Below are 27,526 nucleotides of genomic sequence, written 5' to 3' on the forward strand. Positions count from 1 at the left end.
GGCCCACCTCTAGACATAGCCTCTAGCACAGCACTGCTATCCAGCTAAGTAGGTTAACAGGAAAGAGTAGGAAAAGGAGGACAAACAAGGGACCCTGGGCCAAAGTGATGGTTTGGAGGACCTGCCTTTCCTAGTCCACAAGAGTAATCTTAGGGCCTTTGGTCCAAACATGGTAAATTCTCCATCAGTTCCTGCAGACTTTCATTTTGCCATATACAGCTGTCATGCCACCAAGTCAGTCCAAGGATGAATGAATGTAATGGGAACCACATGATTTATTTACCCCCCCCAAAAAAAAAAAAAGTAGCTTTACAAACATTCTTAGTAAGAAAGCCAGAACAATCCACAGAGAAAGGATGAAAACTTGCCTTTTACATTTTTGAAACATACTTGTTGGAAAAGGGTACCTTTTTTGTTTTTATTTTTGTGAGATGTTTTTAAAAGTTATGGAGATGTGCAAGACATAAAAACACAACATGAGAACGCCTGAAGCAACCGTTTACTGTACCTTTACTTCAGCCAGTCATGTGCTATCTGATAGTCTCTGGATCATTCTCTCTCGCTCTTTTTCTTCCCCCAAAGCCAAGTTACTTAAAAGCTGATTTTTCACGTGGCATTGCAGCAAGTTAACTTTGAACGAACCAGCTCCCTGCTAACATTTTTCTGAGCACATTTACTCAGTTCCATGCTTGAAAGTAACATTCACTTGGACAACGAAAATGTATGGAATTGCATTCTAATATCAAACTCAAAGAGAAGATCTGCGACGCTCTCATGGGCAGATCGCTGCAGCCAAGTGTGATTCACAAAGCCTTGACACTGGAGAAGTGGTTTCAAATCCCAGTATGTATAAGGCTAATGGAATATGATGTAATCAGTCAGAAACAGGCGAAACCCCATCCTGGTTTTATACCAATGCCAATAAAATTAGAATCATACAACAGAATCATGTAGACAGAAATGAGTTTTCTCTACTCTACATGAAAATTTAAGTGGTATCCAAGAAATAAAATGCAATACAGTTGTCTATGATAGATCAATGGGAGAGATTTTGAGAAACACAGGTTGGGAGACTTTCTGCACCAGCACCTCTGATCATAATCTTCAAAGGTGACCAAGAGGGAGAACTACAGGTCACTGCTCACAAGAGGGAGATAAGGTGGGCCAGTCTCACCACAGCCCCAGGCCTAGAGGCAGAGGTCGGCGTACATCCCTACTGAGATGGCAGGCTACTGGTAGCATTTCCACATATAACCAGTGCTTGAGTCCTTACCTTGACTCTGCAGTATTCTTTTCCATCTCTGAAAAAAAGGCTATTTTAACAGCAGTTTGGAATTTCCAACTCTTTTAGCCACGCCAAGAAAAGTGGGTGACAATGCAATGATGAAATGATGAGCTGTATTTCATTTTGAAATTGAGAGTTTTCCTTTTTCTAAGGAGGGAAGGAAGCTGTAGCATTCTGGGGGTGAAAGGCCATCCTATTTATATTCATAGCTTTATTTGAATAAAATTAATATGTATCTGCAAAACCTTGAAGTCAGACCATACAGTGAGATACGGAAAAAAAAAAAACTGTACCCCAGAACTTTAAAACTTTTTACTAAGAAACCATAAAATAAATACCCCACACAGTGATAACTTGGAATCGACTTTCTTAAAATGTTGCTTCTTGCTAACCTAGTTGATAATAACAAATACAGAGAAACATTTAGCGATAAGAGGAAAGTTTTTTTGATACCCCAGACAAAGCTTACTCCGGGCCTATTCCCCGGGCCTTTCAAAGTCTAGGGTGACTAACACCAAACCAGAGCCTCACCTGGGACTTCAGGAGAGAACCTTGCAGAGTGTCGAGACACAAAAAGTTTCAGTTCTTGGTCCAGGTTGCATTCAATCAGGTTTGTGTCCCATGATCGGATTCCTAAGGAGGGAGAGGAAGAGAATTGACAGAGTTCCAGTTAGTCATTTCAGAGTGGCTTGGAAAACATCACTGTGACATTTCTCAGGCTTTAGGGGAGGATGTGGAAACTTCTTTCTGAAGAGCCTGGTGGCTAGCAGTAGATACCCACAAAATGGGAGGGTTGGGGAGGTCTCCCTACCAGGCCACAAGACAGAGATAACTAGCAGTATGGACTGAACTTCTGCCCCTCATAAAATGTAAATGCAGCTTTTCTGGGAGAGTAAAGAAAACAGTTATTAGGAAAATGACAGCCTTTACTCCAGGGAGGCAATAGAAAGGACAGGAGGATGGTTAAGTTCCATAGGAGTCAGGAGGCCTCCAGATCATCTCTAGCCTTCCCAGGGTCCAGTCATAGGTGGCAAGGAAATGGAGAGTAAGCGTAGGAAGCTGGCGTTCAAATCCAGCCCTTTGTTTTCAAAATGGCAGTGTTTGTGGTGTGCGTATGCATTCTGTGCACATGTATGGTTTCTTTTCTTGACCCGTCCCATTTTTGACCTGGGTTTTTCAAATCCTAGATATTAATCCAAAATCTGTATGATCTTTGATGAGAAGACTGTATCTCGAGGCACCTGGGTGGCCCAGTGGGCTAAGCCTCTGCCTGGGATTGAGCCCTACATCAGGCTCTCTGCTCAGCAGGGAGCCTGCTTCCCCCTCTCTCTTTGCCTGCCTCTCTGCCTACTTGTGATCTCTGTCTGTCAAATAAATAAATAAAATCTTTAAAAACAAAAAAGAAGACTGCATCTCAACCTGGAAGACTTGCCCTCTCTGTCCTCCCCTGCATTTATTTTACCTGACTAGCTTGGCAAGGAGTTCTTTCATTCACAATTGTTAGTTGTACTCAATTTTCTTCTCCAGAGGCAAAAAAATGTGGCAACATTTTATACTTTAAAGAAATTCTCCAGAGCTGGGGCTGTGAACGGTCTCTTCCCACACCAATTCTGGCTTCCTTCCATTCACTAGGCTAGAAGCTGGGGTCAAAGGAACTCAGATACCCTACCTCCCTTACCTCCTCCTCCCCCTGTCCTTCTTAAGGAGATGGCCAGAGGGAACCCAGAGGGCATGGAAGAAGGCAGAACTGGGGAGCAAGCCAGGGACAACTGGGAAACCACAAAACTCTGGAACATGTTTGGTTTGGTTTGTTGTGTTTTTTTTTTTTAATGTATCTTTATACTTTCCCAAATAGGTAGCTCATGCTAGATTTTTTTTTTTTTAAGATTTTATTTATTTATTTGACAGACAGAGATCACAAGTAGGCAGAGAGGCAGGCAGAGAGAGAGGGAGAGAAGCAGGCTCTGCACTGAGCAAGGAGCCCGATGCAGGGCTCGATCCCAGGACCCTGGGATCATGACCTGAGCCGAAGGCAGAGGCTTTTAAACTGCTGAGCCACCCAGGCGCCCCTCATGCTAGCTTTTTATTTTATCCATGATTGCACCCTTACAGGGACCACTGTCAATTGCCAAGAACACATTTCCGAAACAACGGTCATTTATTGCATACCTGCTAAGAGCAGGGGCTTGACCCTCTTGGTAAAATACAGCAGACAAACTACCTCTAAATAAACACCAGGTCATTTAATCATTTTTGATGGTCATTAGTCATTCAAATAGACTTGGGAGGCTAAATGGCAGTGCATTATTTAAACACACCCATAAATCCTTAATGTCTGTCTGTATTTACCCACATTTATATCTTGTTTAGTCTTCTTACCTTGTGAAGAAACAAGGTAAGGGTGTGTGTGTGTATGCATATGTGTGTCTTGTATAGAAACAAGGTGTGTGTGTATGCATATTGTGTCTTGTATAGAAATAAGGTGTGTGTGTGTGTGTATGCATGTGTGTCTTGTATAGAAAGAAGGGGTGTGTGTGTGTGCATATTGTGTCTTGTATAGAAACAAGGAGTGTGTGTATGTGTGTGTGTATGCATGTTGTGTCTTGTATAGAAATAAGGTGTGTGTATGTGTGTATGTGTGTGTGTGTGTGTGTGTGTATGCATATGTGGGTCTTGTATATGTATAAATGTACAACGTAAAGATTCTGGAAACTCAGTTGACTGCACATCTAGACTATCTTTGGATTCTACACCAAACACCTTTCAACTATGAGGAATATTTTCAAACAGAAGAAGAAATTGATCACACGACCCATGGGAAGACTTCAGGTATGGAAGTTAACATTCCTAAAGAGAGGCTAAATTATACAGGGGAATTTTATGGGTCTCCCTGGAAACATCAAGAGCCTCAGCTTGCATTCGCGCTAATGGATTATTTAAATTTTAACAAGAAAGGCACAGTGAGATTTTGCAGATCTTTTTAGTGCAGAAATGATAAATGGGTTCTTTTTGTTTCACAGGAAGCTTGACAGGTTGAGAGGTCTGAATTCATTAGAATATTTTACTTCAACATATACACTATATACTGGGCTAGTGTGAAAAACCGTCAGGCTCCTTTTTGAGCTGCTTAATTGGTCATTGTTAACTGGGTTCTCTGGGTGCCAGGTCTGAGCTCCACTATTGTCTCCTGGCTCGTCAATTTGGGTCACTAAGTCAATAATGAGACATATGTATTTAAATTAAATTCATACGATTTTTCTGCCTTTGTTCTATGTTATGTCCAAATTGCTCCATCATTTGAATGACTTCATCTAGGGTTATAGGTGGACTTGCTCTTACATTGTTGTTTGCCATTTTCCCCTTGGCTTCAATTAACTTGTCATGACACATGCAATTAAATGTTTGCTTTATATTTCATAACCTCCTAGTTGGAGGCTTTGTAATTTAGCAGGGGGAAAAGCACAAAACAGAAAAATCCATCTAGAGATTAATTTTTCAATTACACTAGTAAAAGGACAATAAAAATAATATTTCACAGATTTTCTACTGCCAATGAAACAAAAATCTAGGGTTCTCTTTTCAAGGGACTAATTTCCAGCCAAATTATGTTTTAACAATGCATAATATACACTACCACTTATAAAATAAAGGTTACAAAGAACTTACTGGTTATTTTAGTTGGAAAGGAAAATTTTGGAATGAGGCCACTTTCTATACCAATTTTAGAAATAATATACTTTGTGCCTTCTATGGATGATACTAGTAAAGAGAAATACTATTTCTCACTGAAGGCTCCCTATTGCATTTAGTAGATTTATGTACCTTCCCTCTGTGCCTAACAGGAAGCCAACAGTGGGGTCTCTAAATCTTATAGGACAGAAAAATATCTTCTTTGGCTCTGGCCACATTCTCTTTCCTGAGCCTTTGCTTCTCCAGCACTACATGAAGACTGTGCCCCTTAGTGGCTTACCTATGTTGGGGCAGAACAGAACAACTCCACCAATGGAAGGTCAACCTCCTTGATTAAATTTCTAGGCCCAGACGACATCTGTCACCCCTGGGAAGTTGACCTACGTCTAGGCATCCTTGAGAACTCTCCCACCTAATCTGGGGCTGGTGCCCCACCGTGAAACCACCACTGTCTGAAGTCCAGTCCTTCAACCAAGGTAACTGAAGATAACAAAGGTCTTTTTATCTCAGTACTCCGAATCCAAGAGAAAGCAAGGCACAAAAGGGAGGCTAAAGTGCACACGAAGTTCACAGAGGGAAAAGGGAAAAATGAAAAGGTTGTATGTGCCAGGGGGGAATGGGGTGTGCGCATTACAGGACAAGTCAGGGTAAACAATAAGGAGCCACTTTCCCTTACTTTATACGGGTTATATCTCCCCAAGCCTATCAATCATGCAAGCATTTTGCAGGATTATTTAATAAAACCAACGATTTTTTAAAAGCATCTCCCATTTAAAGACTAAAACCTATATTCCTAAAAGAGACAATAAACTGGAAAAACCAACAAAATGATCATTCATTACATGTCAGAATGGCACATGGGTTCCACCTGACAGTTAACTGGGCCTTTGAAAATTGACTTTTTGGGTGCCTGGGTGGCTCAGTGGGTTGAAGCCTCTGCCTTCGGCTCAGGTCATTGTCCCAAGGTTCTGGGATCGAGCCCCACATGGGGCTCTCCGCTCAGCGGGGAGCCTGCTTCCTCCTCTCTCTCTCTGCCTGCCTCTCTGCCTACTTGTGATCTCTGTCAAATAAATAAATAAAATCTTTAAAAGAAAAAAAAAAGAAAATTGACTTTTTTTTCCCCTATGAACTTTTTAATTGATCCTTCTGATCCATAGGCTTTTTTATATTTTTTTGCTAGTACTTAAATGGTTAACCTATAAACTGTAAGTTTGATCTGTAAAACTATGCTTAAAAAAAGTGATTGGGAGGCAGATTAGAATCATAAACTAAAGAAACAGAATTAAAACAAAAAAAGAGCTAAATTCAAGGTCTATTTCTCAAAGAAGTTTTCCTATCTTTTCTCTCAACCAAACTTTCAATTGGCTTTTTTCTTTTTCCTAAGCCAAGAACTTGATGTTCCTAACATATAAGCTATGGGCAATGCAGGCAATGCCTTACATAGAGTCCATCCTTTCAAAGCATGGATGATAAATAATTAAGGTCTTTTGATAGCTTCCCACATTGGAAACAAACAAAAGGAGTGATTTATAATTTTACTGGTCTAAAAGTTATAAGTTATTTAAATAGTAAGCCGTTAGAGGAAATTAAGAATGAATCATCGGTTTAATGACCTTACATTTGGGGACTGGCTTGGATTTCAGCATGGATCACAGAACCCTTACCAGATAATACCAATTAAGCAGTACAAGCAGAAATCCATCTGCCTTTTGACTTTGAAAAATATAAAGATGAACATAATATATATAACACTCTCCAACATTTCTTCGAACCTCCGCCATGTACTGGTTTGTTCCTGTTAAAATAAAATGAGAACTAAACCCAAATCTTTCCCTGGGTTCTTGATTCTCTTGGCCATCCTGAAACTGAAGACAATCAATAAAGTAAAATCAGAAGGTTACAATGTAATTAGCTAAACTTATACTTCAAAATCTGGGGCAGTACATGTTAAACACATCTATCTTTTTATAAACAAATCTTGCTGATTCCCAATGTGACCCAGAGAAAAAGTTACACTCTTTAGCTGCAATTGAAAGCGTCAAACTGATACTTGTTATTCTTTTTATGTCTTACTTCCTATAAAGTAATAAAATAAAGCAATGAAAACTTTCATAAGGCTCTAGAATTCAGTCTGCAAGCCAAGGATATATGCAGTCGATATCCTAAAATAAACTGGAGGAGTGGAGGCTCTGCTGAAAATGGGAATGACTCTTAAGTTTAAGGTGGGAGCTAATTAGGAAGAGGGCGAAAGAGGTGCCAAGGAGTGGCATTTGGTGAGAACGACATTGGTTTGGCATAAAGTGCTGCATAACCAACAAAATAAGACTACACCAGTCCAAGGGAAGACTACTGCTTTCAAACTTGAGAAGATATGAAGCGACATTACATTCCACATTTTGAATACAGTGAGAAAATAAGGAACCATCTCTCTTCCGTGGTTTCAAAAAGCTTCACTGAGCATCCACACTGGGATGTTTCAGGCCTGTCGATATATTGCATTACCACCGTCTTCCTACAGGTTTCTTTCTGAGGCTTCCCAAAGAACCTTCAGTAATCATGGCAAAATTCCAAGTCACCAGGGTCTCCAGATCCACAGAACATCCGTTAACATGGGAAGGGAAATAGGAAGCAAAGCTAACAAATGATGCACCGAATTCCCAGCCTGTATCACTCAATGGGAGCAGAACGCCCTGGAGCATCTCCATCTCGCTGCACAGGACGCAGCCCACAGGCACCAGCAACAATAGCAGGGGAAGCAGAGTGACCTCTGGAGGAGGCCTAGCTGGGACCTGCAGGCACGGGGAAGCAGAGCCACCCTGCCCTGTTGCTAAGTCATCTCAGCCTGTCTGAAGAGCTAGGGGAGCAATTTCGCTTAGTCCTGGAAGGCCCTGGTAGCTTGAGCTGCATCTGTGACCCCAGGACCCAGGAGAGCAATCTCCAGGGAAAAAGCAGCATCTGTTCCTGGGCGTGAGGAAATGGCTCTGCTCACTCACTTGATTGATTGTTAATGGGATCAATACAGCAATTTTGGTGTTTGGTGCAAAAACCTGACCAAATTAGGGAATTAAAAATCAAGAAGGCATGGTGATTGAAAAGGGAACAGGAGGAGGCTTCTGGGATTCCAGCCCTCCCTGTTCCTAAGTCTGGGTAACACAGGTGTGTTCGTTTTGTGGAAATGCACTGAACTCATCTGTGAGTGGTGCCTTTTCCTCTCTCTATATTACTTCAATAAATTTTTTTAAAAATTTTAACGTCAAAAAGACCAATCTGAACTTTATTCCTGCATGCTAATCGTATGAAAAGGTGTAAAGGCAGGGCACATCATAGCGCTACCTGGATGCGTCTATTTTTTTCCTCTGAAGGAATTGGTACCCCAGGAATGGGGTACTGAAAGGATGATCGGGACAGTAACAAAGCAGGAAGGTAATTATGGTAGGAAGGTGCGCGCTGAGGCAGCTCCCTGCACGGGCGCTGCCCACAAGTGGAGGTCTATACAAAGCCGAGCTCTGAAAACCGCCGTTTGATCTTCCTCTGATGTTTGCCTGCCCTGCTCTGACATCATGACAGAGCCAGAAAACCGGTGCCGGTGCAGTGCCGGCACATCTGTCACTTCGGAGTGACGTGACCTTGAGCGGGTCCCCTTATCCTTCCTGCCTCTCTGGGCCCCCATCTCTAAAATGGGGCTGGTGGTCCCTCTCCAGGACCCACATAGGGTGGTTCGGAAAATCTCATAGAGAGCAAAGCACCTCCTAGTGAATTATTATTCCCTAGCAACGGTGCTGACAATAATTGTTTTTAATCCGAAATCATTGATTCAGATAGCAGCCACGCCCAAAGTCAGTACGGGTGACATTTTCCAAGGGGAAAACGTACAAACAGACTAAGGAGGGATCACATCAAAGGCCTATAGTTCGAAAAGGAAGCATTTTTCAGATGCTCAAGTAAGGCATTTCACTATTGAGATCTCTTATTCTTGAATTTGTTTTTCCAGTGAAAATACACGACTCCATTCTGCCTTTTTTTTTTTTTTTAAAGCTGAAAGGAAAAATCAGTGCTTTAAAGTTAAACAAAAGAACCAGGTCTGCAACTCCAGTCCCCACCCTGCAGCCTTTTGTTCTGGGGACAAGTGTCCGTTTCCAAATGCGGAGTCAGAAAACAGGCTTTCATTTTTTTTCATCGAAAATAAGGTTTTCCTTTCGTGTTTTATGGGGGTGGAGGGGACGCCGGGAGCGGGGAACGAGGGCTGCGTGAACGCCCTTTGTCCGCCTCGGGCTGCCGTAGAGACCGCAGTGCGGACTGCACCACGCCCACCAGCCGGTGTCTCCAGGCAGAAACGCTTCAGCACCACCCCAAGAGAATAGAGCGCGGCCTGGGGCTGCGGAGGGACCAGGCGACTGAGGTCAGGGGCGACGGGAGGTCTGGGACGCCAGGGGGGAAGGCAAAGGCAAAGACCAGAGCTGCCCCCTCGGGGGGCTTCGAATGCAACAAAGCCGGGCCCGAGGGAGAGGTGGGGGAAACGCAGCGCCATGCCCGAGGCCCCGGCGGAGCGCACGCCCGGCAGACCGCGCCCGATGGGGGCGCCGCAGTGCGGGGGGCAGGTGCGGCAAGCTGATGGGGGCACTGCGGCAGCCCGGGTGGGGCTGGGGGGCGGGTCGGTCCGCGCGCCTGAGGCTGCGCCCGTCGGGCCCTCACGGCCCCGCCCAGGGCTCCAAGCTAACCGCTATTCGGCCTCTGCAGAGCGCGCTCCTAGTGCGCGCACCGGGCGAGGCGCTGGCCCTACCCGCCAACCACCCCCTCCTTCCCCCTAAGCCATCACTATCGAGGCTGAGACTTTTGAAAGAAGCCCCACCCCGCAACTTGGGGTCCCATTGTCCTTTCTGAAAGCTGCAACCAGGGTCCCAGGGGCGGTAGCGAGGCGGACGCCGTCTGGGAAACAAGCGCAGGCGGTTCTCCATCCCTGCGTCCCGGGTGGAGGTGGGGGGGGGGAGCGGGTGTGGCCCCAGGACTAGCCTAGTCATTGCGAGGAAAGAACAAATCGGGAGGTTTTAAGCCAGAAAAGGCATTTCTCGGGGGGCTACGGTGGCTGGGGTGAGGATGATTCCCACGCGGGCCCTGGCACATGGTGCTTCAGCCTTGGGTCTGCCGGCGAGGGAGAGAGGGGAGTCCCAGTATTTTGCGGGGGACAGAAGAGGACTAAAAGCAATGTTTGCATCAAGGCCCCCCCCGCCCCTTCTGCTCCCCGAGGTTTGGGCTTTATTGTGGCCTCCGCTTCTCTGACACCTGCATTTCATTTAGCGGGAGAGGCGGTGGCCAGCTCGGATCTGCAGACCCAGCTGATGATAGATCCCTCAAGGTTAGGAGACACTCTCCCGCTGGGTCTCAAATCTAATAATTAGCATTATTCTCCGAAATTAGCCCCCCAAAGACTCCGGACTGAGTGCGGGAGGTGGCGGGGAGAGGTGCGGGTGCGGGGCGCGCCTGAGAAGGAGGGTGGCCGTCGCGCCCTGGGTGGGGTCGCGTTTGCCGGTCTCCTGGAGTGCGTCCCCTGGGGACGCAGGGCCTCTTACCAAGTTCGATGTTGCCGATGGCGCGCCGTAGGTGCTCTTCGGTCACGATTTCACCGACGACCACCAGCAGGTAGAACTTGCTGTCGAGGAAGCGATGCGACAGGCTAGGCGAGGTGGACGCCGCCGGGTTGGCGATGCTGCCGGACGGCTCCGGCTCGGCGGCTTCCACCACCACGGTCGCCATCCTGCCGGCCCGCTATGCCTGGGCGAAGTGTCCCACTCCCGCCGCTCCTCTCCACTGCCGCAGGAGAAAGGATTATCTCCGAAGGTGCTGTCTCCGCTCCGCCCCTTGCGTCCCCCCTCCTCCTGGCGCTGCGCGCCGCCTCCCCCTCCGCCCTCTCCTAGAGCGCGCGGCGGAGAGGAGCGGGGAGTGAGAGAGGGCGGGGAGGCGGTGCCGCTTTTATATGGAGACTAGGCTGAGAGCCGGGAGGAGGAGGAAGAGGAGGAGGAAAGGACCACCCGGCACATCCTCACGCGGTGGCTGCCTCCGCTCTTCCAGCCGTTGGCCCAGAGCTGATGTCATCTGCAGCAAATCATCTCGCCCGCGGCCCGGAAGCTGGAGGGAAGAGGTGTGCGGACAATGGTCAGGGCAGGGCCGGGAGTCAAGGGCCTGGGGGACCCTAAGCCCCCCCCCCCCCGCCGCCGCGCTGCAGCCGCGAAGGGGTTTAACACTACCCACCTACACTCCCCACACACCCACTACCGGCTGCATACACTCACCCGGTTTGTGCAGGAACACGGGATGGGTTTCCATTTTTGCAGTGGAGATATTTACCTTGTACGAGGTGCACAAGTCAGGCCTCTACCTCGTGTCCGTCTGTGATGAAACTAGATTCTCAGGTGCTGAGATAGCTAGCACAGGGGGTGTACAGCAGGAGGTACCCCGCCCAGGAAGATGGAACCTGTCTTTTCTTTGACCTTGTGGACTTAGGAAGGCATATTTTCCACCTTCACTTAATACATTAAAAATGCAAAACCTAATCCTAATATTGTCCAGGCTTTGGATCCTAATCTGCAAGGCCCAGTGGTTTAAAAGAAAGAAAAAGAAAGAAAGAAAGAGAAAGTACTGGCTTTGCCGTTCTCATGGGAAATAAGAGGAATACAAATGCATTTTCTAGATACAGATTTCTTAATAATATGCTGAATAGATAGTATCAGGCATAACAAAGAATAAAGAGAAGATAATGTCTCTCTCCCAGCAGGATTACAGTGACTATAATGTACTTTTCAGTTCCCTAGGGGACACAGAAGCAAAATTATTTCATGTGACAATGATATCTTTAAAAATATACGTAGCATTGGGAGTTTTTATTGCCTTTGTGTTTAGAACACATAAAAATGATTAAAGGCAGCCCATCTACCACCATTTCTCACAGATCTTCTAAATATAACTTCTGGCCCAGGAAGGGGTTGTGATGGTGAGGAAGGAACAAAATGTGCAAACATGGTACTATCATAAAAGACTACAGGATTAGAAGCTTAAAGAAGAGGACTGGATGGAAGTTAGACTAGTCAATATAGTTCTAATACTAGAATGCATATTAGTAAAAAAAAAAAAAAATCACCGCCATAGGCTAAGATTTCCAAATTAGTCCATTGTCTTGCCTATTAACTACCATAATTTATGGGTGATACACACTTTGCTCTTAGCTCTTTCCTGAAAACCTGGCATGGAAGACACAGTGGGCAGCTAAAGGCAATGATTCCTTCCTACATGCCAGTCTGATCAGTGGGGAATAAGATACCATCTGGCCCACAGCAGTTGAGGTCTGCAGCAAGCTCACTAGTGAGCCACATTGACCAGTGAATAGTGACAGTTCCCAAGTGAGATGGTAACAGATCACTTCTTGGTCAAGAAAAGACCTCCAATTTCTGTTAGAGAGGCAAGGCCAGCAGCAATCCTTGTAACTAGGGGAGGAGATTTGGTAAGGAGCATTGTTTTCCAGAGGTCAGCCTTTGAACCCTAATGTCATGTACTGATTGTCGTCCTCCCTTTTCTCTGAACCACCGTTACTTTTATTTACATAATAATTTTCTTTAGCTCTGTTTCTTTTACTCAGATTTATTTTTAGTGAAATTCTTTACTGCTGTACAAATGGAAACAGTAATATCACTTAAAACTAGAAGGTATCCTGGGGCGCCTGGGTGGCTCAGTGGGTTAAAGCCACTGCCTTTGGCTCAGGTCATGATCCCAGGGTCCTGGGATCGAGCCCCGCATCAGGCTCTCTGCTCAGCAGGGAGCCTGCTTCCTCCTCTCTCTCTGCCTGCCTCTCTGTCTACTTGTGATCTCTGTCTGTCAAATAAATAAATAAAATCTTTAAAAAAAAAAAATAGAAGGTATCCCTAAGAGAAACATAATGAAAAAAGATAATGCAATTAAACTCCTGCTCTATGCTGTTACTTGCTCAAGACTCTGACCCTCAGAGGTAGGCTCTCTAGATGAAAACAGAGATTAGCAAGTGTTCACTGTTAAGACACACCACCTTCTAACCAAGTTGTTCTCCATGTCAGAACAGAAAGTTGGATGAAAATAACACAGTAGCTTTCTTACCATGTGAGTTGGTACAATTAAATGCCATGACCACGAGCCCCCTAATTCGGCACCCAGACTTTGAAAAACAAGAGACATAATGACAGAAAACAGACCAGAGGTGCTGACTGCTACTGTATGGCTTTGTAACTTAGGGCAAGGGACTTACTCTACTTGATCTTCGGTCTCTTCACTAGTATACTGGAGAGAATAATATCTTTATAAATGTGTGAGTAACTTTAAACGATAGAGAACATAAGTACCTAATACAGTGATTAGAATAAGCACTCATGGTGTGGTTGATAAATACACCTGTTTTATCCCAGTTTGTTGGACAATGGAGTAAAAGCAATCTTACAAAATGTGCAGGTGACATCAAGTTGACTACCTTGATCTGTGAATCAAGGCATGACTACCAAGATATGTGAAACAATAGAATATTAAGTGACACTAGAGACTAGAAAAGTAGTCCCCACCCATCCCCATTTAAAAAAAAAAAAAAATGTGCTAAGGAGGTAGAAGGGAAAATTAACAGAAGATCATCTTTGGTGAGTGCTGCCACCTGACGTTACCTGGATGTCCCAAAGAGACCTGAGACTCCACATGCTCCAAACCAAAATCCATGATGCAAGCGGGAAAGCTCAAAGGCCTCTTAAACTCTTGCCTGACACCTAGCCCCATGGACGACTGAGCATGAATTCTGGTCAGTTTTATCTAAGTATCTCTTCAGTCCACCCACTTCCCTCTACCATCAGCACTGTAACCCACCCTACTATCATCATGAGACATAGGAGTGTGCAGGTTAGAAATTGGTTTCTGAAGTCATTCCTACATAATACTCTCAGAATAAAAATAAAAATGTTAAAAGCACTTTTGGACTTTTTTTTTTTCAGTTTTCTTTGTTATTAGATAGATCCCAAAGGGCTGCAGTTTTATATTACTTCAATTAATTCATTTTTATGATTATGCCACTCTCTACATAATTTGATTCATCTGTTGCATTTTGGTTTTGGTTTTTATGAATTGATTTTTTTTTAAGATTTTATTTATTTATTTGAGAGAGAGAGACAGTGAGAGAGAGCATGAGCGAGGAGAAGGTCAGAGAGCGAAGCAGACTCCCCATGGAGCTGGGAGCCCGATGTGGGACTCGATCCCGGGACTCCAGGATCACGCCCTGAGCCGAAGGCAGTCGTCCAACCAACTGAGCCACCCAGGCGTCCTACTTAGTTTTGCTTTATAACTATGCAAAATATTTGGTCCCAGAATCAAATCTACAAAACACTTTGTATTCAGAGAACTTTAGCCTCCCTTTCTCCTTCCCCTTCCCTCTCTAACTCTTTTGCCAGGTTAGCCTTCTATTTTAAAAATGCAATATATTATATATATATATATATATATATATATATATAGAGAGAGAGAGAGAGAGAGAGAATATATATATATTGATATGGATAGGGTATATACAGGATATATAGGAGATATATATATATATCTGTTTATTATACCTCTTTTAAATAAACAGCATTTTTTTTTTGGTAAATTTACTTTTGACTTTTATTTTCTTTTATCTTGTTAATTTTTTTAACTTTATTTTATTTTTTCAGTGTTCCAAGATTCATTGTCTATGCATCACACCCAGTGCTCCATGCAATATGTGCCCTCCTCATTACCCACCACTAGGCTCACCTAACCCCCCATCCCCCTCCCCTCCAAAACCCTCAGTTTGTTTTTCAGAGTCCACAGTCTCTCATGGTTCATCTCTCCCTCCGATTTCCCCAATTCATTTTTCCTTTCCTTCTCATAATATCCTCCATGTTATTTTTTATGCTCCACAAGTAAGTGAAACCATATGATAATTGACTCTCTCTGCTTGACTTATTTCACTCAGCATAATCTCCTCCAGTCCCAACCATGTTGATACCAAAGTTGGGTATTCATCCTTTCTGATGGAGGCATAATATTCCATTGTGCATATGGACCAAATCTTCTTTATCCATCCATCCACTGAGGGGCATCTTGGCTTTTTCCACAGTTTAGCGATTGTGGCCATTGCTGCTATGAACATTGGGGTACAGATGGCCCTTCTTTTCACTACATCTGTATCTTTGGGGTAAATACCCAGTAATGCAATTGCAGGGTCATAGGGTAGCTCTATTTTTAATTTCTTAAGGAATCTCCACACTGTTTTCCAAAGTGGCTGCACAAACTTGCATTCCCACCAACAGTGTTAAGAGGGTTTACCTTTCTTCACAACTTCTCCAACACTTGTTGTTTACTGTGTTGTTAATTGTGGCCATTCTAACTGGTGTAAGTCGGTATCTCAATGTGGTTTTGATTTGAATCTCCCCAATGGATAATGATGATGAACACTTTTTTCATGTATGTCTTCTTTGGAGAAGTGTCTTTTCATGTCTTCTGCCCATTTTTTGAAGTGATTATCTGTTTAGTGTGTGTTGAGTTTGAGAAGTTCTTTATAGATCTTGGATATCAGCCCTCTGTATTATCATTTGCGAGTATCTTCTCCCTTTCCATGGGTTGCCTCTTCTTTTGTTGACTCTTTCCTTTGCTGTGCAGAAGCTTTTGATCTTGATGAAGTCCCAAAAGTTCATTTTCGCTTTTGTTTCTTTTGCCTTTGGAGACATGTCTTGAAGAGGTTGCTATGGCCAATGTCGAAGAGGTTACTGCCTATGTTCTCCTCTAGGATTTTGATAGATTCTTGTCTCACATTGAGGTCTCTTATCCATTTTGAGTTTATCTTTGTGTACGGTTTAAGAGAATGGCCAAACTTCATTCTTTTATACATAGCTCTCCAATTTTCCCAGCACCATTTATTGAAGAGACCTTTTTCTGCTGGATACTTTTTCCTGCTTTGTCAAAGATTATTTGACCATAGAGTTGCATGTCCATATCTGGGCTCTCTACTCCATTCCCCATTTATACACACAGTTTTTCCATTCCATTTTGCTTTTTTTCACTTAACAATGCAATGGAGGTAACTCCATAACAGCGTACATTGATATTTCTCTTTCCCTTTATAGCTGCATGCTAACCCATTGTCTTTATTTACTATCATTTATTTATTTAACCAGTCCATTATTGATTGTCATGATTGAGTCATTTCCAATTTAATTTAAATTATAAACCATAGTTATATTGTTTTGTCCTGCCCAGCAGCAATAGTCACCTCACTGGCATCAGTAGGTCCAGTGGGACCCTCATCCAGTCCATGCTTCACACTATTTGGAGGGTGACCTTTTCTTTCTTTCTTTTTTTTTTTTTAAAGATTTTTTCTTTATTTATCTGACAGAGATCACAAGTAGGCAGAGAGGCAGGCAGAGAGAGAGGAGGAAGCAGGCTCCCTGCAGAGCAGAGAGCCCGATGCGGGGCTCGATCCCAGGACCCTGGGATCATGACCTGAGCCGAAGGCAGAGGCTTAACCCACTGAGCCACCCAGGCGCCCCAGGGTGACCTTTTCTGATCTGGTCAGGTTATGAGTGCAGACCTGAAACTCTTAAATGACTCCATATTGTTTTTAATATAAAGATCAAACTCCTTAGCATGGCCTACAAGGCCCCACAAAATCTGGCCCCCATTTATCTCCTCTGCTATATCTAGCCACCCCCTCATCCTTACTTTCCAGTTTCAGCCACACTGATGTCACGTCGGAGCATGCTTCTTCACAATGCAGTAGCACCTTCTCTTCCTCTTTTGCCTGCCGGAAGTACTTACTAGTTAACTTCTCCTAGTTAATGTCTTCTTGCCCTGCAGATGGCATCTCAGCTATCATGTCCTTAGGGACGCCTTCCCTGACCTCCCGTTCTAGGTCAGTTAAAACCTTTTTACATGTACTTACATGCACTCAGCTTCATGCTCCACTTCTTATTTGCAGCATTTGTCAACAATGTAATTTCACACTTTTGTATGTAATTTTAAAAATTGGTTCTTCACCACTGAAGAGTCCAGAGCCATGCTTTCCCTCCCACTTTCACACATAACCATCAACTCACCTGAGGATTCCCAGCACCCAGCATAGAGCATGTGCTCAAAGTGTATCAACAACTACATTAATGTCTTCTATAAGTCTTGTTACTGTACTAGGTACAGTAACATTTAAGTTAGCTGTAGAAAAATTAACAGAGTCTGAGGAAGTATATTGCTTCAGTGAATTCTCACAAACCTCCTAAGAAACTGTACTGTTATTCATCATTTAAATCATCTTAAGATCTCTTCTGCTTTTCTGATCGTCGTAGTCTGTATTTTCTGTCTTTTTTTCCTCGTTCATTCTTGTTAGGGGTTTGTTGATTTTGATCTTTACTGCAGCTGAGGTCACTGATCACTTTCTACTGTATGTATGGGTATAAGATTTTCACTGATTCTGTTCTTAGCTATACTATTTCACTCCTTCTGATATCTCTGGGTTTTATTTTACTTCCTATTTTTGCTTCTTGGGAAGCTCAGACAATGGATTTTCAGCTTTTCTTCTTTTCTCAAATATGTAATAAAGACGATACCTTTCTAAGTCCTGCGTTAGCTGTGCCCTACTCATTTTTGTATTTTCATTTTATTCCCTTCATATTTTCTAATTTCATCTTTTTTTTTGCCATGAGTTACCATTCTTTTTTTTTTTTAAAGATTTTATTTACTTATTTGACAGAGAGAGAGAGATCACAAGTAGGCAGAGAGAGAAGGAGAAGCAGGCTCCCTGCTGAACAGAGAGCCCAATGTGGGGCTCGATCCCAGGACCCTGAGATCATGACCCAAGCCAAAGGCAAAAGCTGCACCCACTGAGCCACCCAGGCGCCCTGCCATGAGTTACTATGCTTGCCAGCTGACCGTTGAAAAACTGACACGCAGAGAAGTTAGATGATTTTCTCCAAATGACAGAAAACTTATAAAAACTCAGGTACAGCAGACTTCAAAGTCCATGGCATAGTCTATATAATACTCTTTTTCCATGTTATAGGAATTAAAGCAAATTAAAGGAAGCCAAATGCAGGAAATTATTGGTTGGGAAGAGGAGTAAGAGAGGAGAACCAAAGTCAGAGTAAATTTCACATCAAAGGAGCCTCTAAGGTTGTGTTACTCTTTAAAATTAAGATTACTCTAGGATGTAATTTAAGGCAATGTGTCATTTAAGGGTTAAGAGACAGTCTTTTTTTACTCAGTTTGGTTTAGTCCTTTCTTTACAAGATTTAAGTTAGCTGTAGAAAAATTAACAGAGTCTGAGGAAAGAAAAAAGAACAAGGAAAGTTAAGGGAAAATATTTACAATGTGTGGGGTATTTGAGAAGATTTTAAAAGTACAATCTATGTGCTGGGTTGTGGTAGGCGCAGCCGTTCCTCCTGCACATGAAGTAAGTGGATCTCACTTTCAATAATGGCTGTTTAGGTTAGTTGTAAGAGGAAAGTGTCTGAAAATTCCGTGGTGTCCTTCATAGCCAGGAAAATGTCTCATATTTATTTCTATTTAATCATCCTTACTCAGAAAGTACCTCTTCTTTTTTTTTTTGGTGAACAGTGGAAAAAATATCACACTGGGAGGCCAGTTAACTGAGATCAAATCCCTTCTCCAAGTTGTGTGAACTGGGTCCTTCCTATCACTACCTTTCAGCAACAAAAAAGCAACAAAACCTTGCAAAGGTATAGAGCACAAAATCAAAGTCCCTCCTTCCCCACTACTAATTCTACTGCCCTCCCTAGACACAGTGAGAGTTATTAAGCTAAACCATTTATATATATACTTTTTCATATTTATGTATGTATAAGTATACAGTTACATATATTCTGTGTATATGTGCAGATATATACCTGTCCCCCTACATGCATATATATTTTTTTCATACATATAACTTTTCCCCCATAAACAGAATAATTTTTATTTTATTTTATTTTATTTTATTTATTTTATGGGCTTAAAACAATATTTATTATCTCAGTTTCTCTACGTCAGGAGTCCAGGCACAACCTAGATGAGCTCCCTGCTTCAGGGTCGCTCAGAGGGCTGCCAAGTGTTGGCTGCGGCTGTAACTGTGACCATCTGAAGACCTGACCGGAGAAGGATCTGCTTCTGAGCTCGGGCATGTGGTTGTTGGCAGAATTCAGTTCCTGCCTGGCTATGGGCTGTCCTCACTTTCTTACCACATGGCCTCATTATAGGGCCATAAGCAGAAAAGTATTTTACATACTGTGTACTTCAGTAGCATTTCCCTTTGGAGCTCTTTTCATGCAAATATGAAGAAATCTACTTCATTTTTTAAATTCTTGCACCATAATGACAGAAAGAATTTATCTTGGTTTGGTGCATGCTTTCCCCTATTGGTGGTCCTTAAGAGATCTTTGTTTTTCCCTATTATGAATAATGTTACAGTGACGATGCTTATATGTGCATATATGTCTCTCTCAGCACAGACGCCTAAAATTCCAATAGACAGGTTGAAGGTGATAGATATTTTTAACATTTAATAACTCCTGTCAAATTACCCTACAAAGAGAATTTAACAGTTTATACCCCCACCACATCCTTGACTGTTTCCCCATGACAGTATAAATCTCTTTTTTACTCAACAAAAGGAGAAAAGTATTTATATAAAACTGAACATTTTTTATTTGCCTGTCTCTCTCTTTTTTTTTTTTAACAAAATGCATTTGTCCTTAAAATATGCCCTTTTTTTTCTCTATTGGACTGTTGGTTTTGTCTTTGCTGGTTTGTAGGAGCTATTTATATAATCTGGACGACTTTGTTATCAATATATGCTCAGCCTGTGAGATTTTTGTTAAGTCCATTTAGGATGTCTTTGACCATATAAAATATTAAATGTCTTATAAAATTAAATCAATCTTCTCCCTTTTTAAATTTTGGGGGCTTGTCTTCCTTAGGAAGGATCCCTCACCCAAAACCTTAAAACTATTCTTTTAGTAATCTTACACTTTTTTTCAATCAAGAGAGTATTTAATCCAGGAGATCAAGAAGGGCTCATAAAGGAAGAAATATTTGAAATTGTCCTGGAAGAATAAATATTTCTCAATAGGCAGAGATGGGAAAAGGGAAATCTACATGAAGAGAATAGCACGTAGCAACATCCAGTAGACCTGTACTGAGGTTACCCTGGAAAACAACCAGTAGCTTACTCCTCCCTTCTTTTATACTAAAATGCAGCTCACTGAACACACTGTTCTGTGCCTTGTCTTTGTCACGTAACATCTTTGAAATATTTCCATAATTGTCATAAAGAGCATCCTCATTCATTTTGAGCAAGGTGCAGAATCCCATTATGTGTGAATATCATAATTTATGACTGCTGTTTTTTAAGCATTCATCTATTGATGATTACTTCCAATTTTTTGATACTAGAAACAGTGCTGCAGTAAATAAGGTTCTGTAGATGTCATTTTCTATAAATGCCTAGCAAAATTGCTGAGTCATAAGATACGCATGTCCATAATTGTGATAGATGTTATAAATGTGCCTGCTGTTGGTGTGGTACCAGTAGGTACGTCTACATACTTTCATACATGAATGGGCTGCTGATTCCTCATAATATGTTTTCCAACTTTTTTAATTTTGCCAATTTTTAAGCTAAGTACATCTCTCTGTGTGTAATTTTAGTTGCATTTCTGTTATTATAAGTGATAGGAACCATCTTTTCTTATGTGTAAGGGCCATTTACATTTTCTTTTCTATGATCTGTCTGTTTATGTCCTTTGCCCCTTTTTCTACTAGGATGGTTAGTGTTTTCTTATGACTTACAAATCCTTTTTCTCACTTTGGCAATTGTTCATTAACTTTACGTATTATAGGTTTTGCTGTGGGGAATATATTTTTTATATAGTTAAATTTAACTGATGTTTCATCTGCAGCTTATGAGTCTTATTTGTATTTAGAAAAAAATTTGTCATTCTGGGATTATATAAGAAAAATTCTCCCAGAGGTTTTCTGTAGTATTTGTAAGACTTCATCTTTAATATTTTAGATTTATCCAGAGGAAGACGGTGAAATGTAAACCACTTATTTTTCCCCCTAGCTTCATAGCACTTAGCTGATAGAATATTTTGCCGAATTTTTTAATGACTTGGCAACTTACCTTTCTCTCCAGTTGATTGTGAAATGTATCAGAGCAGAAGCTTTGATTTCATGTTTTTATTCCCTAGCCCACCCTGCCCTCTAATCCACTTCAACCCAACTCCAGACTTCACCTAGTGCCTGGCAATTAAATGGCTCAGACTTCTGCATTTCTTGGGTGCTGGGGAGGTAAGAGTCCACTTGGGTAGAGGTGACAGCCCAGGGAGTGGCTGAAAATGAGACCGGGACATTCTCAGCCAGTGCCTTTTCACCAAGCTCAAGTTCTTACCCTGTGCAAGCGCCAAGTGAGTCATTCCAACACATGTAGAGAATGGCATCCTGAGGGGAAGAGAACTATATTGGAAATAGCCGAGCTCGCTCAGAGATAAAGTTTCTCAGCCAGCACTGCCGACAAGCAGCCCCGGTCACTGCAAATAAGCAATAAGAAGCCTGGCTTGTGCAAGGTGGAAATCTGGAGATGTAAATGCAGTCTCCCGCCCCAGGCTCCCGCAGTCCCCAGAAACAATGTATTCTAAGCGGATGGACAGTGATTGTGGAATCCAACCAGTTCACAGGCAGGGAGGCCATCACTTACTAGCAATGATGCCCTAGGGTAGGGGGTAAGGGCTTCTGTCTTGGCACTCTGGGGGAAACATCTGGAGGGCACCAGACCCAGGGAGAAGTGGCTCACATGTCATGTGGGGAGAACTGGCAGCTACAGCTGAGTCCCTGCAATCTGCCACGCTGTTCTGAGTCCCAGGAAGGCAAAGAATTGGCTCCTGGCCCAGGCTGGTCTGGAAAGTCATATACACACAGGCCAATATGGTGTAAGGCAGCAGAAAGGAATGCTCCGAGAAGGTCCGGGTTGTTCAAAGGGGTGTAGAGGAAGAAGCAGGTGCATCCCGCTGGAATGACCAAGGGAAATACAGAAGGAAGAAGTGATGCAGAAGCCTCCAGCAGCCTGTGAGTGGGCTTGGCACTAGGAGATGGGAGGGCCTGAAAGACACATTATGAGGCCATTAGGAAGAAAGTGGGTGGGGTGGTGCGGTGGGCAGAATAATAACCCCCAGAGTTTTTCATGCCATCATCCCTGGAATTTGTGAGTATGTTACTTTATCTGGCAAAAGAGACTTTGAAGATAGGACTGATAAGGATTTTGAAATGGGGAGATTATCCTGGATTATCTGGGTGGGCCCAAAGTAAGCCCAAACGTCCTTACAAGAGGGATACAGGAGTGTCTGAGTTAGAGAAGGAGATGTGAGAATATGAGAGATGTGACGAGGTGATGGACAGAGATGGAGATTGGAAGGTATACCACTGGCTTTGAACAAGAAGGAGGGTCCATGACCCAAGGAATGTGGGCAGTCTCTAGAAGCCAGAACAGGCAAGGAAATGGATTCTCACCTAGAGCTTCCAGAAGGAATGAAACTCTGCTGACACCTTGATGTTAGGACTTGCAAACCCTAGAACTGTAAAACAGTAATTCTGTTCTGTCTTAAAGCACTAAAGTTGTAGCCATTTGTTGCAACAGCAGTAGGAAATGAACAGGGGTTGTTAAGGGCCTTGAGAGGTAGAATTCCTTGTGTAATTCCTTCTGCAAAAGTCCCACGGAGCCTGGTGTCTTGGGTGACTGTGCCCCTATCCCATCCCCCCCCCCACACACACACACAGTGTGGGAGGGGTTATAAGGCCAATGGAGAATGGGAAAAGAATTGGGACTGCCTGGGAACCTGCCTGATTTGGCCTTTCTCATCTCTTTGCTTCTCAAGAGCACAGTCAAGTCAAGGATACATGGTACTCCTTCTCGAAATCCGTGGTAGCTGGATAAGGACATCTGAAATCCACTGGGATTTAAATTAACGATAAAGAAAATTATGGGCAACTTCTCTCAAATGCTACAATCAGCAAGTATCTGATTTCCCATTACATGGCATTTCAAGTTCTGCCATTTCTGAAAGGAGCTTGTTTTGTTTAGAATTCCACAGTTGTCTATGGGTTAGCTACTTCAGCGAGGGATTCAACTTTTTAAAAGGGATAGGAAAAAAATGGCAAACATATACAGATAATGATACTAAAAGAAAAAAATCCCAGGCTGTCATATCAGCACACAAAGAGCTGGACATTTATTCGGTCACTCATTCATTCATTATCATCTACCATGATACTGTAGTATTACCATACTACTAGATACTGTAGTAGTTCCTGAAGCTGCAGTGATGAGAAAAACAAGCTTGGTCCCTACCCTCATAGAGCTACTTTCCAGACAGAAGAAGGGCAGATATGAAAAACTGGGGAAAGTGGAAAAATGGCATTGTATTTATTTTTTTTTAAGATTTTGGGGCACCTGCCTCAGTGGGTTAAGCCTCTACCTTCAGCTCAGGTCATGATCTCAGGGTCCTGGGATCGAGCCCCGCATTGGCTTTCTGCTCAGCAGGGAGCCTGCTTCCTTCTCTCTCCCTCTGCCTGCCTCTCTGCCTACTTGAGATCTCTGTCTGTCAAATTAATCAATTAATTAATTAAAATACTTTATTTATTTATTTGAGAGAGAGAACATGAGAGTGGGGTGAGTGGCAGAGGGAGAACCAGACTCCCCTGCTGAGCAGGGACCCTGATGTGGGACCAATCCTAGGACTCCAGGGTCATGACCTGAGCTGAAGGCAGGCGCTTAACCAAATGTGCCACCTGGGTGCCCAAGAAATGGCATTTTAAACCTTCTTTAGAAGGTTCACTGGATGGAATGCCACTGAAAGAATTGTGAAGTGGCACAGATTGCATGTGGAATGAAGCAGCATCTTGAAAGCCCTTGAACTACCATTCCTCTGTCCACAGCCTGAAGTGAGAAGCTGGCCATTCTAGAGGACATGACATGAGAAGGTCTGACTGACAGCAAAGAGTGTGGGATGATGACCAGTCTCAGAACAGTCCCTGTGTACCCAGCCATTAGTACTACCTTCCAAGTTTGTAGCAACCTTCAGAAACATTGTGTCTCTGAAGCCCCATGCTTCCATTTCCCGGAATACCCCACCAGTGCAGGAAGGCTATCACGACTCTCACTAACAGATACTATTACAACCGTGAGGAAACAGGACCAAATCGTCATTTCTCAAGACTTTAAATGGCATGCCCTCCTATGGTAAATATAAAATTCGACTGCCTATTGAGCATTTGAAACTTCAAGATATATTAATCATCAGGATTAAAAACAAACCCAAGCAAAAGGTTATCATAAAAGAATGTTTTGATAGGATCTGGAAGAGCATATAAGTTTGTCATGACAGCAGCGTGAAATAGTAGGAAGTGAGGAAAAGAGTGCTCCTCGGGGTGCTCATTTTAACATGAAGACCACTGTGCTAGTCGTTGAGCCACTCGTGATTACCCCGGGGATTCGGATCCACCCCTCCCTTCATGGTATCCAGGGAGAAGAGCCTAGGAAGTGATAATTGACAGCAAGGAAGTTAAACCCATATTTGTGTGTCTCGACTTCTTCTCATCCAACAAATAATTAGTAAATATTTAATCAACATATTTGATCAGAAGATGTCACATTACCTAAGTATAAATGATCTCTCAAAACTTCCTTTATAGAGGGGTTCCTGGGTGGCTCAGTCCTTAAGCATCTGCCTTCACCTCAGGTCATGATCCCAGGGTCCTGGAATCGAGTCCCACATCGAGCTCCTTGTTCTTCGAGGAGCCTGCTTCTCCCTCTCCCACTCCCTGCTTGTGTTCCTTCTCTCGCTGTGTCTCTCTCTGTCAAATTAATAAATAAAATCTTTAAGAAAAAAAAACCCTTCCTTTATATAATATTGAAGTGTTATGTAGAGGTTAATCAAGTGAGCCTATATTCAGTTCGCCTGACTTCAAAGCTCAGTCCCATTGTTCATTAGCTGTGTGCATGTTGGACAAGTGACATCACCACACTGCGTCTTAATTTCCTCCTTCGAAAACTGGATATCTGTCATTTCTATGTGTTAGGGTTCAGTCATCCATTCATTTACTCATACACCATTCACTATATACATACTGGTGTCAGACAGTTGCTAGGGATATAGCATATTTCCATGTCTAATTTATTTTAAAATCTTCTGGGAGATATATAGGTGGTATCCATAGTTACAATATCGATCTCAGTTTTAAATTAGTTTTACTGCTTTGACTTATTTCTGCTGCTTTTTTTTTGTTTTCGTTTGTGATAGTACCTTAAAATGTAATATACTGCGAGAAATGTCAAGCTATAATTCACCCATCATTGTATTATTTTGTCCTTCAGAATTTTTAGGTGCCACAAAACATACAGACAAATAAATAACATACAACATATAATGCAAGTGACATAGTGATAAAGCAATGTGTATGCAGCAAACTTAAGTTAATAGATAGGATCCCTGCCAAAAATAACCTCTGGAGTGCCCTAAAAACATTTCTAAACTAAATAGGGCCTCTTGGATAAAGTTTGTAGCCATATGACCTTGTCACTGCATTGGCCTGACAACAAATCCTAATTCTATAACACTCAACAGTGGCCTGCCATTCAAAGATTGCCGTGACGTAATTGTGGGTGGCTTTCTATTCCAAGATACCAGTTGCGCTAACCCTAACCTCTAAGCCATAAATATTTGTTTCTGCCTCTTTTGAGCCCTTCCAGAAAGAGAAAAATCACTCTCAGAAGCTGTTCCAGCTCATGAATACCCATGGGATAAACTGGGACTCTGAGGAGGGACATACCTCTTAGCATTATTGATGACCTGGCCTGGCCTTCAGGACACATGCCTACCTTGGCATCTGGCAACACCAAGCTCTTGGGGCATTTGATTTAAAGGTTTTCTTTAGTGTTACGGGAAGACACTATTAAAACAGAAAAGAAATTTAAAAAAAACAAACAGGAAACCATGGCCATATGGCAAACATGACAAAGAGGTCATAAGGACATGGAGATATTCGTATTAAAATCTATGTCACTTACAAAGAACAATCACTGTTGGGTATAACCCAGGTTCATGAGATAACTTTCACTGATTCGGATGGAAATCGAATATTTATGAAGAGTATCAGGCTTTAAAACTTCAACTTGTATTGTTTCAAATTCAAATCAGACTATAAACATCTCATTAGTATTCTTTTAAACACATACCAAAAAAGGTCTTTTGGCTTAAGTTTAGAGATATCTCAGAATATAGATTACAACTTGTAATCACATATTTGTGAAAACTTAAGGTGTTTTTTTTAAAGATTTCCTATAGATAGGTACAGTATACCAGAGACATTTCCCTCTTGCCCCCCCATTAGTATTATATATATTTAAGACCAGAGCCAATTTTTGGCCCTTTATTAAGTTATTTTATTGAAAAGATATACATTTATTTTATTAAAATATTTATATAATCAGAATAACCTACATTGTCATAAACTATTCTCTAGTTCCACCAATTTTTATTTTCATGACTGAACCATCCTTTCTTTCTTTTGAACTTATGTATAAGTTCTTCCTTCCGTCTTGAACATCATACCCCTCTTAGCATATTAACTTACCATCCATCAAGTCCTGGCTTAGAGATAACCTCCTCCAGGGAGTCTTCCGTCACTCTCCAAGACTGGGCCAGATGCCTGTCCTCTACCCTCCCATGTTATCTTGTATTTTTCCTATCAAAGCCCCTAATGTATTAGGTTAGAATTACTTATTTATTAGATCTGTATCTTGTTCTTAGACCAGTGGTTCTCAAACTTTTTGGTCTCAGGATGTTTTGTATTCTTAAAAAGTATAAAGGACTCTGAAGAGAAGACTATCTGGGGGTAGTATCTCCTGATATTTATTGCATTAGAAATTAAAATTAGGAAATTCTAATTAATTTCTAATGCAATAAATATCAGGAGATACTACCCCCAGATAGTCTTCTCTTCAGGAAATTCTTAAAATTCTTATTGATTTGCTTAAATTAATAATGCAAATATATTATATGTTAACATCTAAAAATATTTTTATGAAAATAATTATATTTTTCAAAACAAAAATTTCAGAGAGAAAAGTAGCACAGTATAACATTTTTGTAATGAACTCTCGTATCTTCCTTTACATTCAACATGTTCATGTTGCAATAAATTGTTTTGGGTTGAAATATATGAGGGAGGAAAGTCCATTGTCAGAGACAGTTGGAGAAGGGAGGGATATTTTAGTAGACTTTTCTAAGGATATTCTTCTTAATACTATGCTAAAACTTGGCAACTGGTGGATTCTTAAGGTTAGTTTTCAGTGTGTAATCTGAAAGCCAATCAATGAACTTTATGATTTTGTTACATTAAAATCCATTGGTCTATTTTCCACTTTGAATGGACCTTTCCTTAATGTATGATTTTATAACATCATACAGTTTGGTCATTTGGAAAATAATGGTTTGCTGAGTT

The 27,526-nt window shown here is 42.2% G+C and overlaps 1 protein-coding gene and 1 long non-coding RNA gene across 4 annotated transcripts in view; one reads left to right on the forward strand and one right to left on the reverse strand.

The window, feature by feature from the left end:
* The window catches only part of MAP1B (microtubule associated protein 1B), a 95,603-nt gene extending 84,822 nt beyond the window's left edge, over nt 1-10,781 (reverse strand). Inside the window, exons 1-2 of the mRNA XM_044267461.1 lie at nt 10,543-10,781; nt 1,817-1,918 (exon numbers count right to left, since the gene is read on the reverse strand). Of these exons, the coding sequence (XP_044123396.1) occupies nt 1,817-1,918; nt 10,543-10,726 (286 nt within the window). The 5' untranslated portion in view covers nt 10,727-10,781. The remainder of the gene's footprint in view (nt 1-1,816; nt 1,919-10,542) is intronic.
* LOC122918717 overlaps nt 9,283-27,526 on the forward strand; it is a 145,660-nt gene continuing 127,416 nt past the window's right edge. For all 3 annotated transcript variants that reach the window (XR_006386665.1, XR_006386669.1, XR_006386667.1), the window contains exon 1: nt 9,283-9,374. This is a non-coding gene — a long non-coding RNA (uncharacterized LOC122918717). The remainder of the gene's footprint in view (nt 9,375-27,526) is intronic.

This window comes from Neovison vison, chromosome 1 (assembly GCF_020171115.1).
Source record: "Neovison vison isolate M4711 chromosome 1, ASM_NN_V1, whole genome shotgun sequence".
Taxonomy (NCBI): Eukaryota; Metazoa; Chordata; class Mammalia; order Carnivora; family Mustelidae; genus Neogale; species Neogale vison.